The 13,918-nt window shown below is 38.5% G+C and overlaps 1 protein-coding gene across 9 annotated transcripts in view; it reads right to left on the reverse strand.

The window, feature by feature from the left end:
• ush2a (Usher syndrome 2A (autosomal recessive, mild)) overlaps nt 1–13,918 on the reverse strand; it is a 215,687-nt gene that overhangs the window by 31,949 nt on the left and 169,820 nt on the right. For all 9 annotated transcript variants that reach the window (XM_085174318.1, XM_085173628.1, XM_085172926.1 and 6 more), the window contains 5 exons: nt 7,793–7,900; nt 6,544–6,727; nt 2,810–2,967; nt 942–1,100; nt 641–803 (listed from right to left, as the gene is read on the reverse strand). In XM_085174318.1, coding sequence (XP_085030444.1) covers nt 641–803; nt 942–1,100; nt 2,810–2,967; nt 6,544–6,727; nt 7,793–7,900 — 772 coding nt within the window. The remainder of the gene's footprint in view (nt 1–640; nt 804–941; nt 1,101–2,809; nt 2,968–6,543; nt 6,728–7,792; nt 7,901–13,918) is intronic.

Genomic DNA, 13,918 nt, shown 5'->3' on the forward strand with positions numbered 1-13,918 from the left:
TATTAATGATGCACATTCACACACACCTACACACACACACACGGTTACAATAAATAGAGTTTTAAGTAGACATTTATCTGAAAGTATAATCACTAAAACTTTTATCCATTACTGCATAGAAAGGCAAATATATATATTGTTATATGTAATAATCGTATGTGATACATGTGTGCTACTTCTGGTTCAACAGTTTGAATTGGTACTCTGAGCACATGAACACAGTGTAGGTATGAGAATGTGAAAAAAAGCCTTGCATGTGGCTTCTGCACGTTCTTGTGTTTTAATCATAGATCCACCAGCAGGACTTGAAATCTGATTCTATTTTATGTGATACATTTATGGGAACATATAGAAAATTCAGAAGGGTTTAAAAAACTCAAATACCACTATAACACTATAACTTGATAAAGTCACTTTAGGTGTAAGTACTGATGATACTGGCAAACAGTCGATATATATAGAACAATGACATGCCTCAAAAATGCACTGTACACTTTTTCAACCTACAAGACTACCTTTGGACAAAGCACAGTCTCATAGCACAACTACATCCTAATTCCTAAGGAGAAAAGAACAGGTATTTATAGGAAGGCAAAGCCAGGCCATATGTCTCAGTGTACTATATTTGTTTATCTGTTACCTGTATATATGGTAGGAGGTGATGAGTCCATTTGGTTTCTTGGGGGCTGACCAGTGAATCTCCAGAACATTGGCTTCACTTGCCTTTACTGTGGGGGGCAGCAGATTTTCTGGGGTGGCCTCTAACGTCCACACAAAGACACCATCTCCTACTCCACAGCCCTCTATATGAAACGAAACATTCAGAAATAATTCTGGTACATGGTTAGAGACACAACACCAACACCTTAACTAAGTAAAATGGCCATAAAGTTTTTATCAATCTACCTAATCGGTACTTCATGCACTTAAAAAATATATACCTATCTGACAGGCTTGCACTCTTATGTAGTAAATAGTGAAAGGCTTTAGATCTGTCACAGTGAGGCGCAGGTCTTGTCCAGCATGCTGTATTATTGCATCTTCACTCCCTGGATTTAACAGGATGTTGTAATTCACAGGCTGGCTGTTATTTAGTTGACCTGTGCAAAGAGAAACAATACGATAACCTTTAGGTGGTTATGTCATTTACTGGGATAGATTTATAACAAAAATAGAAAAAAATATTCTGAGTTTTTCGCTGTTTTTTCCCCGAAGTTTTGGCTTTACAATTCCAGCACTGTGGGCCTTAGAACCAGACAAAAACACACAAATGTATACATACAGATAACACTCACACGCCCATACACACATGCCCCTGGACTTTGTTAATATTCTCACAGGAGGTTTTTCCATAATTCAGGCCAACTGTATTGTGATGGGTTATTCAACATTCATGAACTCTGGATATCTCGAGAACGAACTGATTACCAGACAAATGAAAGACTTCAATTATTCACCCCCCAACTCACATATGCACACACAAACCTTTGCACACACATCTCTGACTTCAGCACATTCAGGTTTTTAAATGGACACACTTTGAGGTAAGACACCTTCACATAATACACACACATGTGCGTGGAGGTGTTTATGTGTGAGCGATAATGGCGTGATAATGCCGTAAAGGTTTAATTCAAAACCTATCGCTTGCATTATCATCTTGTATTTAACACACACGGTGTACACACACACACACACACACAATTCATGCATGTTCTCTTCCATACAGCTAAAAGCCTGCATTCAATACGTTTTCTCACACACACATGCACGCACATACAGGCACCAACACCGCGATGGAGGAATTGATCCTCGAGTAAATGCCTTTTTAATAGCCATAAGTCAGTGTTTTGGCAGTCAGTGTATGCATTTGAAGACATGAACACAGGTGCATGTACACAGACACATACACACACACACACACACACACACACACACACACACACACTGTCAAGAGAGTCAGGTATGCACACACACCCATACACACACAAGACGAAAACACTCCAGACTCTGGGCTCAGGGAGTTAACCAAGCGTGAGAACCCAGCCGATATTTCCTCACCTTTAAAATCAACCCATAATGACGATAGAATAGGCCTGCCTATGGAAATATCTTGCAATGGTGCACACAAACACACACACACACACACACACACACACACACATTCACGCGTGCACATACACAATGAAATACGTATAAAGATGCATAAATGAACACAGACAAAAATATACAAAAACAAAAGACACACAAACCCACACACACTACTAAGTGAAGTGTCTTTGCTAGTTGGCCCTTTAAGCGGTTTCTGAGATAGGAAATCAGCCTAATGAGAGAGTAATAGTCAATGATAGATGGGTTAGGGCAGACAATCACTGCCCCATAAGCATGAAACTCAGCCCTATGTGTATGCTCATGTATGCCTGTGTATGTGCCCAGGTCTTGAGAGGCCAGAAGGTGAGTACTCAGAGCTTTTTCGTGGGTGTGAGCCACCGTTTTTCTGATTTCATGAAACAATACCTTTAATGTCCCTTGTAAAGAAAGCTAGCACATAAATTCACAGCACTAAAGAATCACCAGTTGTAACAAGCTAAGCTTGGTTTCTGAGTTGGAATGTCTAAAAAATATAAATAGTATTTCCAAGGAGCAAATTTAAATATACAAATGATAAAGAACAACTAGAACTTAAAATAAACGTCTAATCTTTGACACCATTCTGACTGAAATAACTTAATACACTCTACAGAAAATCACTTAGGGCCATCCAGCCTTTCATCCATCCATGTGTCCTTTCATTCAGATTGCTACTCACCAGGAGGGGACCAGGCAAGAGATATGGAGTAGGGGCCTGACACTCTCACATTGTGCGGAGGTGGGATCCCAGAGGGGCATGAGACTGGTGTTTGTATAACATATTTGTCACTCACACCAGTCCCGCCCCCCGTACTAGCCTCCAGCTCATACAAGTACCTAAATAGATAGTGGGGCAAAGAAAGGTGTGGAGAAAGCAACACAGACATTACAGTGCAAGGTTGATATACCATAACATTTCTTAGCATTTGTCAGTATATGACCTGAAATTTGTTTACTTTATTTACAGGCTTCATGTATTCCTATACATCAAGTATTCAAGTGTATTTATCTACTAAGCAATTTGCAACATTTCTATTTGTACTTTTCTTCCATCTGTGGCAGTGATCTTTTATCCTTCGTAAGCATCCAATCAACTCAAGTCTTACTCACATGCTACAAAACATACTACATGGTTGTTCATTTGCATCTACTTAGCGATGCGGTGCATGTTGTGCAGTAGAAAAAAATTATAGCCAGAACAAACTTTGGGTAGTTCAGCTGCCCTGCATTTTTATAATGAAAATCAGGCCAGCTGTGCAAACGCAATGGTCTCACTGATGTAGTAAATCATAGCAAATCAGTGTGAAGCCACAATTGAAGTGGAAAATTCTGTGGATGATCTACTAACAGTACAAATCTGTTAACATTAAAGCAAATGCAACCTGTTCATTTCAATAATGACCAGTGCAATCTACTAAGAGCAGCACAAATTAACAAAGAGCCACGTACAAACACAACTCATGAACCGAGCATACCACTAATCTCCTAACACCACAGGGGCAATTTGTTACTTGTAATATGACAAACGTAAGTGGAGGTTTTATTTTCGGGAAACAGCATGCAAGTGCAGTCTAAGGAGAAGCATTTTTATGTGGTAGAACTGGAGGCACTAGCAGAAGAATGTAAGACTTATTAAAACAATGCTTGCTAAGAGGACTTATAAGCCTTATAACATGTAATAAAGGCCTCCTTGACACCTTGGTTTAAAGCAGAGACCAGAGATATTAAAGCTTGAAATCAGTTTTGATAAAACAAATGAAGGCTTGGGCAATTGATGAGATGACTGATATCTGATAATGTGCTTCTCGGACACATCAAAAATAGAAAAGAATTTGCACAAGTAGTGCAAAGTCTCTCTTTTACCACACCTTCTCTCTTCTCAGAGTCATACCTCTTTCTAGCAAGAACTACCACACCCATATGGAGCACAAGACAAGTTAAAATATACTTTTGGGCTGAAGGAAGAAGAAAGTTGAAAAACCAGAAGGACTGCTGGATACCAAATCCTGAAAATCACAGTGAATCGCAGTTTGTTTCAGTACTCTTCTCCCCAATGTTTCTAGTCACAAATGGAAAACCTCTACTAATGTATATGCAATATGATCAGCCCCCTAAAGTAATATCTTAATTATCTTTATAATATCATCTCAACAATTTCTTTGAGTTAAGCCTATTGAGTTTCATCTTACTAGATTATGGACTTCATAAGAAAATCTGTGCTCTGTATGTTCAGACCAACAGGAAATTTGTCATCACATGCATTATTTTCTTCATCTTCATCTAGTAAGGCAAATGTGGAAATATTTTTTATTAAGTCCACAAGTATTTGTTTGGTTACAGTAGAGATATTTGAAGGAAGTAGCTTATTTTAGCTGATTCCTTATTTGTGAGAGGTCACCACAGCTTTTTACATTCGATTTGATACGCAAGGGGATGTTTTGGGTGACTGTGTAAACTACTACACTATGAAGCCAATTCAGAAATGGAAGATAAAAAATAATAAATAAATTGTAAATATCAATAAAAAACTAAAAAATACAAACATAAAGGTTAAAAGTTGTAATAAATGTAATGATTAAACTACATAAACAACAAACTCTATAAAGAAGAAAGGCTAGCAAAGTTTAGTTTTTAACACTTTAAAGGTTGTCTGTACCATTTTCTATTTATCTGTAATAACTATCATTGTGCCGTTCTTCACATTTGTTATACACCTTTGCTCTCTTGATTTCATTCGTCTTGCTGCCGCTCGCGACCCACTCTCTACTTCTTTTGACAATGACATCATAAGATAGATTTCCCTTTTAAGAGCGCGTGGCTGGTTGGTGCTAAAGCCTACATTAGCTGTGTAAGTGGGCCACCATTTAACATTAAAAGCCTTTAATTTGCTATAAACTCTAGCACACATGTGTTAATAGGCAGCGGGTGTTGGGTTATTGTTCCTGTACAGAGCATTTTAAACAGGAGGCCATTAGTGCCTCTGCACTGGGTTAGAACGCACTCAGGAAAAGGTATTAAAACTACTCATATGTTACTCTCACAGACACGCACACACACACACACACACACACACACACACACACAAAACATAAATAAATGTGGCTCACTGAGACACACCGACTATGTCAAGGAGAGATAGAAAGACAGAGGGACAGAAATCCTGAGAGGAAGAGAGTGAAAAAAAGACTGAGAGTGATGGAGAGGGAGAATTTTATGATGGCATAAGGTTTCAGTGGGAGAATGGAGTTAAACACTTCATCACTGGAAGATATTTACTTAAATGTAAACAGCGCCTTGGGATATCAAAAGTAAAATTGTGTGTGTGTGGAGAAGGTAATCGGTGAGTGAGGCATTTGCATCTGTTTGGCTGTGAATCTGGTTCTGTGTGTGTGTGAGTGTGTCCTGCGGGGCCAGCCAGAGGGAATAGGTTAATTCTCTCGTCATCTTAGACACTTCCTGGGCTGCTGAAGCAAAGTGACAGCTAATCAACATTGTCATAAATAATCAATGGCCACTTTGAGCAGTCTCACGCACGTACACACGCGCACACACAAAGTCATGTGAGCGTGCGCACTCGCACATGCACACACAAGTCTGTCTGGATAATGGGGCCGGTGCTCCCTGTGTAATTCTTGGCGCAGGGCTAAATTGGGAAAAGAAGGGGAAGAGGAAGGGAATGAGGTAAGAAGGAAAGGATAGGAGGGGAGGGAGGGTGAGAAGGAAGAGAAAGGAATCAGAAGCGAGACAAGCGATGAGAAGCGAAGGGTCGGAGCAGGTATGCCTCCTGGCAGACTATCTGGAATTAAGGAAAATTAAACGTCACACACACATACAGCGCTATCTTCTTTCTCTCTTCTTTCTCTTTCACTCACACATAGAGGAGATTGGAGTACTGCAGGGTGTTATCCCAGGAATTCTATTTGGGGTAAGGAGAAATTGTCTTGGGAGAGAGAAGCTCGAGGAGAAACAGGAGAGTCAAAATAGGAGGGAGTGGAAGGTATCGTTCCCATATTTAAAACAGAACATCCGCACTGGAAAAAAGACATGGATTAATAAAGGTTAAATGAAAATAAACAGATAAACAAAATCAACGCTTCACTGCTGTCTGCAAGCAAAAGCCAGATCTGATTCGTGATTTTAATTTGTGTGCAATGTTTGCATCCGTCATTGGCATGTCAAATATTTGCTCATTAAATGACACAAACAGACATGTGCAGAGTGCAGTCCTGAGAGAGGCGTGGATTGGGCGATAGGAATGCTTTTAAATTAGGGTGATCCAAGTATAAAGACACAAACGCAGTGATGATTAATTGTGAAGCTGCATGTCAACTGTTTTTGTATGTGCGACGTCTACATGGACACACGTTTTTATATTCCTGCATGTATAAATGAGCGCGAGTTCATCCTCTTTACCTGCGATTTGGCAAGAGTCCAGTGTCCGTAAAATTCCGGTCACGGTGGTCTCCGGTAAAAATAGTTTGACTGTCTCTGATCAGCCTGTACTGGGAGATGTGTCCATTAGGTTGGGATGGCTCATCCCAGTACAGCTCCACTGCAGATGTGTTTATTACTAGGTGTCTGCGCTTCGACCACACACCTGGAGTATAAAAAAAGAAAAGAAGAACAAATGAGAGCCTGCTTAAGTAATTAATTTGCATCTATAATTAGTCAGCAGTCCTACTTCTGTTCAAAAAAAGTAAATAGCATCACTTTGTGTAGAGAAACCAGGCTGTTTATTAAAGCTTATTGTTCATTAACTAAGGGCACTGTTTGTTTAACAAGTAAAGCACTGAAATGCTATGCACAATATATATGATCAAATTATTATTACCGGAAAAAAGAAAACCCAAACCATGAGAAGGAATGACAGAGAACATTAATACAGGATGACAATGAAAATTTAAGTATTATAATTTCATGACTTAAAATGAGCAACACTGATGGTTCAAAATCTAGTTTTTTATCAGCTTAAATATTTTGTACATATATTCAGTCAATCTACCAAGATTGGTATATTTAAGATGATGAAAGACTATGTAAGAATGAGACACAAGCATAAGTGCAAGGAAATGTGAGTCCAAAAAACAAGAAATAGTAGCTCCAAATAAAAGAAATAAGGAGACTGGACAAATGTACAACAAACAATAGCTTAAAAAGTGCCGAAAAGAGAAAAAAAAAATCATATTTAAATAGAAAAGAAATAGCAGGAAATCTAAGAGAAGAGATGTGCAATGGATTTCAAGAAGAATCAAGAGTCAAATCAAAAAAATCAAATAAACAACAACAATAAACTTCAACAATATAAAGTGTCCACACTTGATACAATGAAAAAGCCAAAAGCTAAACGGTTTATGAAATACTGCACAGTGAGGAAGCACAGGGGGCAACTAATTAGATGCAGAAATCAGAGCAGAAAAAAGAGCATAGATGTAAAGAAGAAATCAAAAAGAGACAAGGTACACTGTAAAAACAAAAATACTAAAAGTCAGAGATACTTCATTTCAGTATTTATTAAAATTATAACAAGCTGTGATATCGTTCTGTGTCAAACAACAAAAAATATCCAACCATTGGGTTGTAAATTAGACATACATTTGAAAAATACATTTGAAATACTAGGATTTGTGTGTGTGTGTGTGTTTGCACACGCGTGTGTGTATACCAGCAGGCTTGGCTTGCAGGGTGCATCCTGTGGATGGTAAGCTGGCTCCACATCCCACAGACGTACAGGCCACAAGCACAAAACTATACTCTGTGTATGGCTGCAAACCTGTAACACACAGATATGTGTGATCATGTGCTAAAATCAATGCCTTAGTAAACCCATGTCCACATTTTTAAACATATTCCCATTTTAATAAACTGTGCACATTTGCAACAAAAAATGAAATCCACAAATATAAACTGAGAGGGATAAAGTGGGTAAGAAGGGAAACAGTAAACTGGAAAACAGGGAGAATTGAACAGGGAAAGAAAAAAGGGAATGCTTGCTCAGATGATATCACTCATTTTCTTCCTGACTGTTTTTTCTCCCTCTCTCTCCCTCTGTTCTTTCCACACTCTCTCAATGGATGGATCCATATCTGTCGGTGTTAAATTATGCATGCCATAACTCAATAATGAAACAACGTAAAGATGGGCAGCCGCGGAACTGACACGGGATAGGACCGGTCCAACGCTGTAATGTCATCAGCTTTTGATCTATGATAATTATGATACCTCTGTATGCGTTTAGGCTACTGTGTCCAGACATGATTTATTTATAGGCACCTGCTATGCAGTCTAAAAGAAATCACATCGCGACTGAGTGGTCCTTTAGCTGCAACCACAGGAAATCAGCTTTTATAATAGGATTTAAAAAGTAGAAGCAAATGTAAAAATCCTCCACGTACCTAAACAAAGTTCTTTTTTCTACTCTTTGGAAACCTGTTTTTCCTTCAGATATATTTCCTGCCTGATTGCTGATGTAAGGTGCGAGTGTGAGGATGAATGCAAATCCTAAGTGTTGACATTGGGGGTTGACTGGATGTTTTATGGTCATTCACTTAGCTGACAGCATACAACAGCTTGCAAATCAAATCCAAAGGTAAATGAAAGAACTAAAATGACTTTATTTCAAAAGGATGACTGCATAATGTAGTGTACTGAATTCTTTATTTGCACGTTATTTTAGGTGCGGAAGAAATGATTTAATCATTTCTCATTAAAAGTGTTTTTATAGTAATAAACATCTATACAATTTATTTAGTAATAAATTGTATAGATGTTTGTATAGATGTTTGTAATTATTACAATATTACAAATGCATTTAGAGTCAGAAATAACCGAATCCTAACTTTTTTCATGGAAAGATTTTAAATTTCTTGTAGTAAAAGGAGCGATATGTGTATGATTAATACGAAAGTTCAAAGACAACTCTATAAACTAATGATATTACAATTAAACTACACAAAGATTAAATCTGTAATTTAGTAGAAATAACGTTTAAATAAACATCTTTTTGTTGTGATTTTGTTGATAATCAAAATCTGTCTCCAACTGTGTATATTTGGAGGGTGAGAGAAAGAAAGAGAAACCTTACTGTGTATCGCAGCTGCTGTATGCATTACAATACGATACCCACCCAGTGTTGACTACATACAGGAAAGAAAATGTGCACCAACACACACACACACACACACACAAAGTGGAAGCCTTCACCGCGTCTTCCTCACGTCTCTTTCTACTACTTACCCTGCTTAACATGCCTCGCAGCCTGCCACGCTTAACCCAAGCTCTAATCAATGTGTCTGTGTGCCAATGTTCTCGCAATGTTGCCCTGTGTTTGGGTTAAATAAAGGAAATCTGCCAGCCATACGAAAGAACCAGGGCTGAAGCGTAAGGTTCTGTTACACTATTTAACTGTGCAACTAAGCGTGTGTATCTGCACGTGTGCACTCTACCATAGTAAATGATATCTACGGTGCCAATGATGTCATTTGTCGCAACGCTGAATAAAACGGTAACCTTTTGCTACATTTTTTCACACACAAACAGATGCGGTCTGCCTACATGAGCTAAAAATTGTAACAATTTACGGCACACCATGAGGAGAGAACTTTCTGTTGGCGTGGTACTGGCTTCAGTGGTAACAAAACGTCTCACAAGTTCATCAGAATTCTCAAGTTTTGCCTATTAATTACAGCCTATAATCGTGCCATGAAGGAGTGTGGAGTGATCGGAGAACATGCTTGTGAAAACGAATGAATCAATTCCACCCTTGAACGTAAACAATTACAAAGTCTAGCATCACTTGTCTCTCTGGTTCCTTCTTCCATTTTCTATATAAGGCAAAAATAAGTGCAGATGCACTTGTCATTTTATAGATTTGCATGTGCACATACATTTAAACCTAAAGAAGAACCCCTTTGATGTTTCTTGGTATGTTTTAAATTAGCTATAACTCTGGTCCTGAAGAGGGCAGTGTTGATCTGCTGGAGAAACGATGCCATGTCTGCGCATACTGGTGTGTGCGCATACTTGTATGCATGTGTGTGTAGCCATGCATGCGCTCGAGTGCTTGATTATGGAAAGACAGAGGAAGCTTCAATCATTATAGCAGTGATCACTAGGAAGTGGAAAAACAGGTGGAGGGGGTCTGGATGCGAGAAGCCAGCGGCTCACTGACAAAGAGTTGTTCCTGTCGTCGTAAGAGTTGGACACACTGGGTGTTTGTGTTTGAGGGAAACGCAGACTAAGAGACGCTGGAAGTAAGATAGAGAGTTGGTGTTCGAGCAAAATGTCAAAGAGAGAGACTGGACGTGTGAAAGAGAGCAAACAAGTGACACAAATGTGAGACTGCTGTTGGGTGTGTGCGTTGCAGTAAAAATAAGTGATTGAAAACGGCATTTTATTGACAGGTTGCCATTCTCTGTTTGCATTAGAGAATATGATAGGATGATGGGCGCAGGCCGCAATACCATGCCTGTCACCTGATACAGAGAGAAAGAGAGAGAAAGAGAGAGACTGAGAGAGCGGGGGTGGTGGGGATTGAAAAGTGAAAGAGTAGATGCAGAGAAAGTGGAAATACCAAATGGGAAAATCGCAGAAGAAAGAAATGCAAGGACGGCTGAGAAGGAATTTAAAGAGAGAAAAAGAGAGAGAGCGTGGTGGTACAACAAAACTTGAGACTTGAGAAAGAAAAACAAATTATCATGGGAAAGAAAAAAGAGGTGATGCAGAGAATGAAAGAAAAGAGAGCGCAAAAGAGAGAAGGGAGAGAAGAGAGCTTTGATAACACCTCTCCTAAATAATTAAGAATTTGACTTCCTGTCTGTGGCTCCCTAATGCAGAGACCGTCTGGGATGGAACAGTGAGATCAGGTTCTCACTCTCTATGTCTCACACACACACACACACACACACACACACACACACACACACACACACACACACACACACACACACACACACACACACACTCTATCCATCATGGAGTTTTATTGGCATTAATTAACATAGCTTAGAGTGAATGTTGAAACATACATTCATTTTGCTTGATTATCTTTTGATTATTGGTTTCAAAGTACAGTATGTCTCTTGATCCAAGTCAGTACTCTGACTTTACTTAACTGTGCCTTTCTTTTATTAAGTAAACACCAACAAACAGCATCGAGCCACTCAGCATCTGAATATATCAACAGTATCTAAAAGAATCTTTCCACAATTTCCCTCATATAATTATTCTTAACTTCTTGAGAAGGTTACAGTGTGTTGCTGCTAAATGGCTTGATCGAACACTTTCTGCATACTATAACAATGAGACTTCTGAGACATATTTGGCATTTAAACAAAGGTACTTCGGTGTCTACGTACTTGTACCTATAGCGCGTACCAGTCACAGAGTGGACTGTGAGGAAAATGCATTAATAAATAAAAGAACATACTCTATTCCCTGCAGTTCTGAATTAATAACGAGCCTACAAAAGACCAATTAAACACATGATTAATGCCATAATCTATATAATTGCAGGCAATAATTCATTGTGAGCTAATGATAGCAATACTTAATATTGATTCACATGGGGTGTCTTTGTACAGTTGTACTTAATTCTCTCTATAAAGTGTCACTTTTTAAAACAGCTCTGGATGCCATTAATGCAAGTCTGTTTGTTGCTTTTCCTACGGCAAAAAAGGATAAACAAGAAATGGGGGAAGTTGCTTTTTTTTCTATAATTTTAATTTCTGTCATCATAGTGGTTTATTAGACTCACGGTGCTGTTATTCAGTGCTCCACTTTATCACGGTGAAGATTTTTCTGCAAGCAAACAAAGAATTCCTAAAATGTCTGATATATATGTATGTATATATATGTGTATTTTAAGCCAAAAGGGTGACGCTTTGGGCAACTAATACATCTTAGAATTTTTATATCTTAATTCAAAAGCAACAGGTACAAGCAGCTGGAATGAATTTGAACTTGACTGTTTTTTTTAAAAAGCCTCACATGGAAGTTTATCCTTTCATTTGAGCTTTCATTGATAAATGTACACCTCTCATACCAAAATAATAAGAGAGGGCATTTTTGCTCTGAGGAATTCATCAGATCCAGTTACAATCCTGCATAAAAAAAAGATTTAAAATCGTAAGTGTTATAGCTAAAAAAAAAAACCAGTTTCTGTGGTTTCAGTGAGCGTGTGTGTGAGAAAGATCCTGAAGTGTCTGTCTGACAGTGGTGAGATGCAGAGAAGATGAATAATAGCGTATTAAACATTAAGGATGAGGGAATAGCACAGCAATTATTTCTGTTCATATTTCACTGAAAACACTTAGATTCGCCCATCCATCTTTTTATCTGTTTCACTCCTTCCTCTGTTTCTCCTTCACTCCCTTTTAAAACATGTCACTCCTCGGATCCTTTCTCTCTTCTGTCTTCTGTTAATTTTTTTTCTGTTGAACATCTTTGCCTCAGTCTTCCTTGAACTCACCTTTTCGCTTTTTCTATATTAGTTTTTGCTTAGTTACAAAGTAAAACATTTTAAGCCTGTCTGTTTATGGCTGGCTGAAGATTAGTCCATACAGGATAATAAGGACAAAATAAAACAAAACTCAAAGTTTTACACAAGAATAATGATAATAAAAAAGATAACAATAATAATAATAATAATAATACCAAATGAAATATACAAGTTAACCTGAAATATGAACAAATACATGAAAACTATTTTAAAGCTATTTGTAGCCTGAAAAAGCATACATGTTTAGATTCTTTTCAGATTTTTTGGTGGAGATGTCAGAGAGACGATGCTGAGGAAACTATTCAGTATTATAGACAATACATCTCATTCCCTGCACACCACACTGTGGAGTAATATGAAAGGAGGAGTTTGTTTCTACCAGCGACCAACACTTTGTTCAGCTCCTCCTCCTTCTGTAAGAGTCAGTGATATCTGTAACACTGGATATCATTTATCCCACTATCCCTGTTATATCCCCTTCTCGTTATATCAGGCCACTTTATTTTTTCATGTATAATAATAATAATAATAATTACTGTTATAACTTTAGCTCATTTCTAGGATTTTCCCACACAACCATCTCTAGGGCTTTACAGAGAATGATCCGAAAAGAGAACATATCCAGTCAGCGGCAGTCCTCTGGGTGAAAATGTCGTGTTGATGCCCGAAGTCGGAGGAGAATAGTCAGACAGAGCAAACAGGAAGGTAACACTAACTCAACCACTCATCACAGCCAAAGTATGCAGAAGAGCATCTTTGAACACACAACATGTTGAATCTTGAAGCAGGTGGGCTACAGCAGCAGAAGATCACATCGGGTGGCACTCCTGTCAGCTAAGGACAGGAAACTATAATTCACACGGACTCAAAATTGGACAACAGAGGATGATGTTGTCTGGTGGGGGTCTGGTGAAAACATGAAAGCATAAATCAAGCCTGCCTTGTATCAACTGTTCAGGCCGCTGCTGATGGTGTAATACTGTGGAGGATATTTTGGGCCCCTTAATACCAACTGAGCACAGTTTAAGCGACATAGCATACCTGAGAACTGCTGTTAACTATTTCCATCCACATCCATCCTTTCGGACCACAGTATACGCTGTTCAGCATGCGCCATGTCACAAAGCTTAAATTACCAAAATCTCTGAGGAATGGTTCTTGTAAAATCTATTCAAGAAGTCAGGCAGTTTTTTGATGGGAAAATGAGGGTCACACTAAGTACTAGCCACTGAGTTACATATAATTCTCTATTTTCTATTTATTGAGCAACTCGTGGTCGTGCATAAGGATTAT

The sequence above is a fragment of the Neolamprologus multifasciatus genome, chromosome 1, assembly GCF_963576455.1.
Source record: "Neolamprologus multifasciatus chromosome 1, fNeoMul1.2, whole genome shotgun sequence".
Classification (NCBI taxonomy): Eukaryota; Metazoa; Chordata; class Actinopteri; order Cichliformes; family Cichlidae; genus Neolamprologus; species Neolamprologus multifasciatus.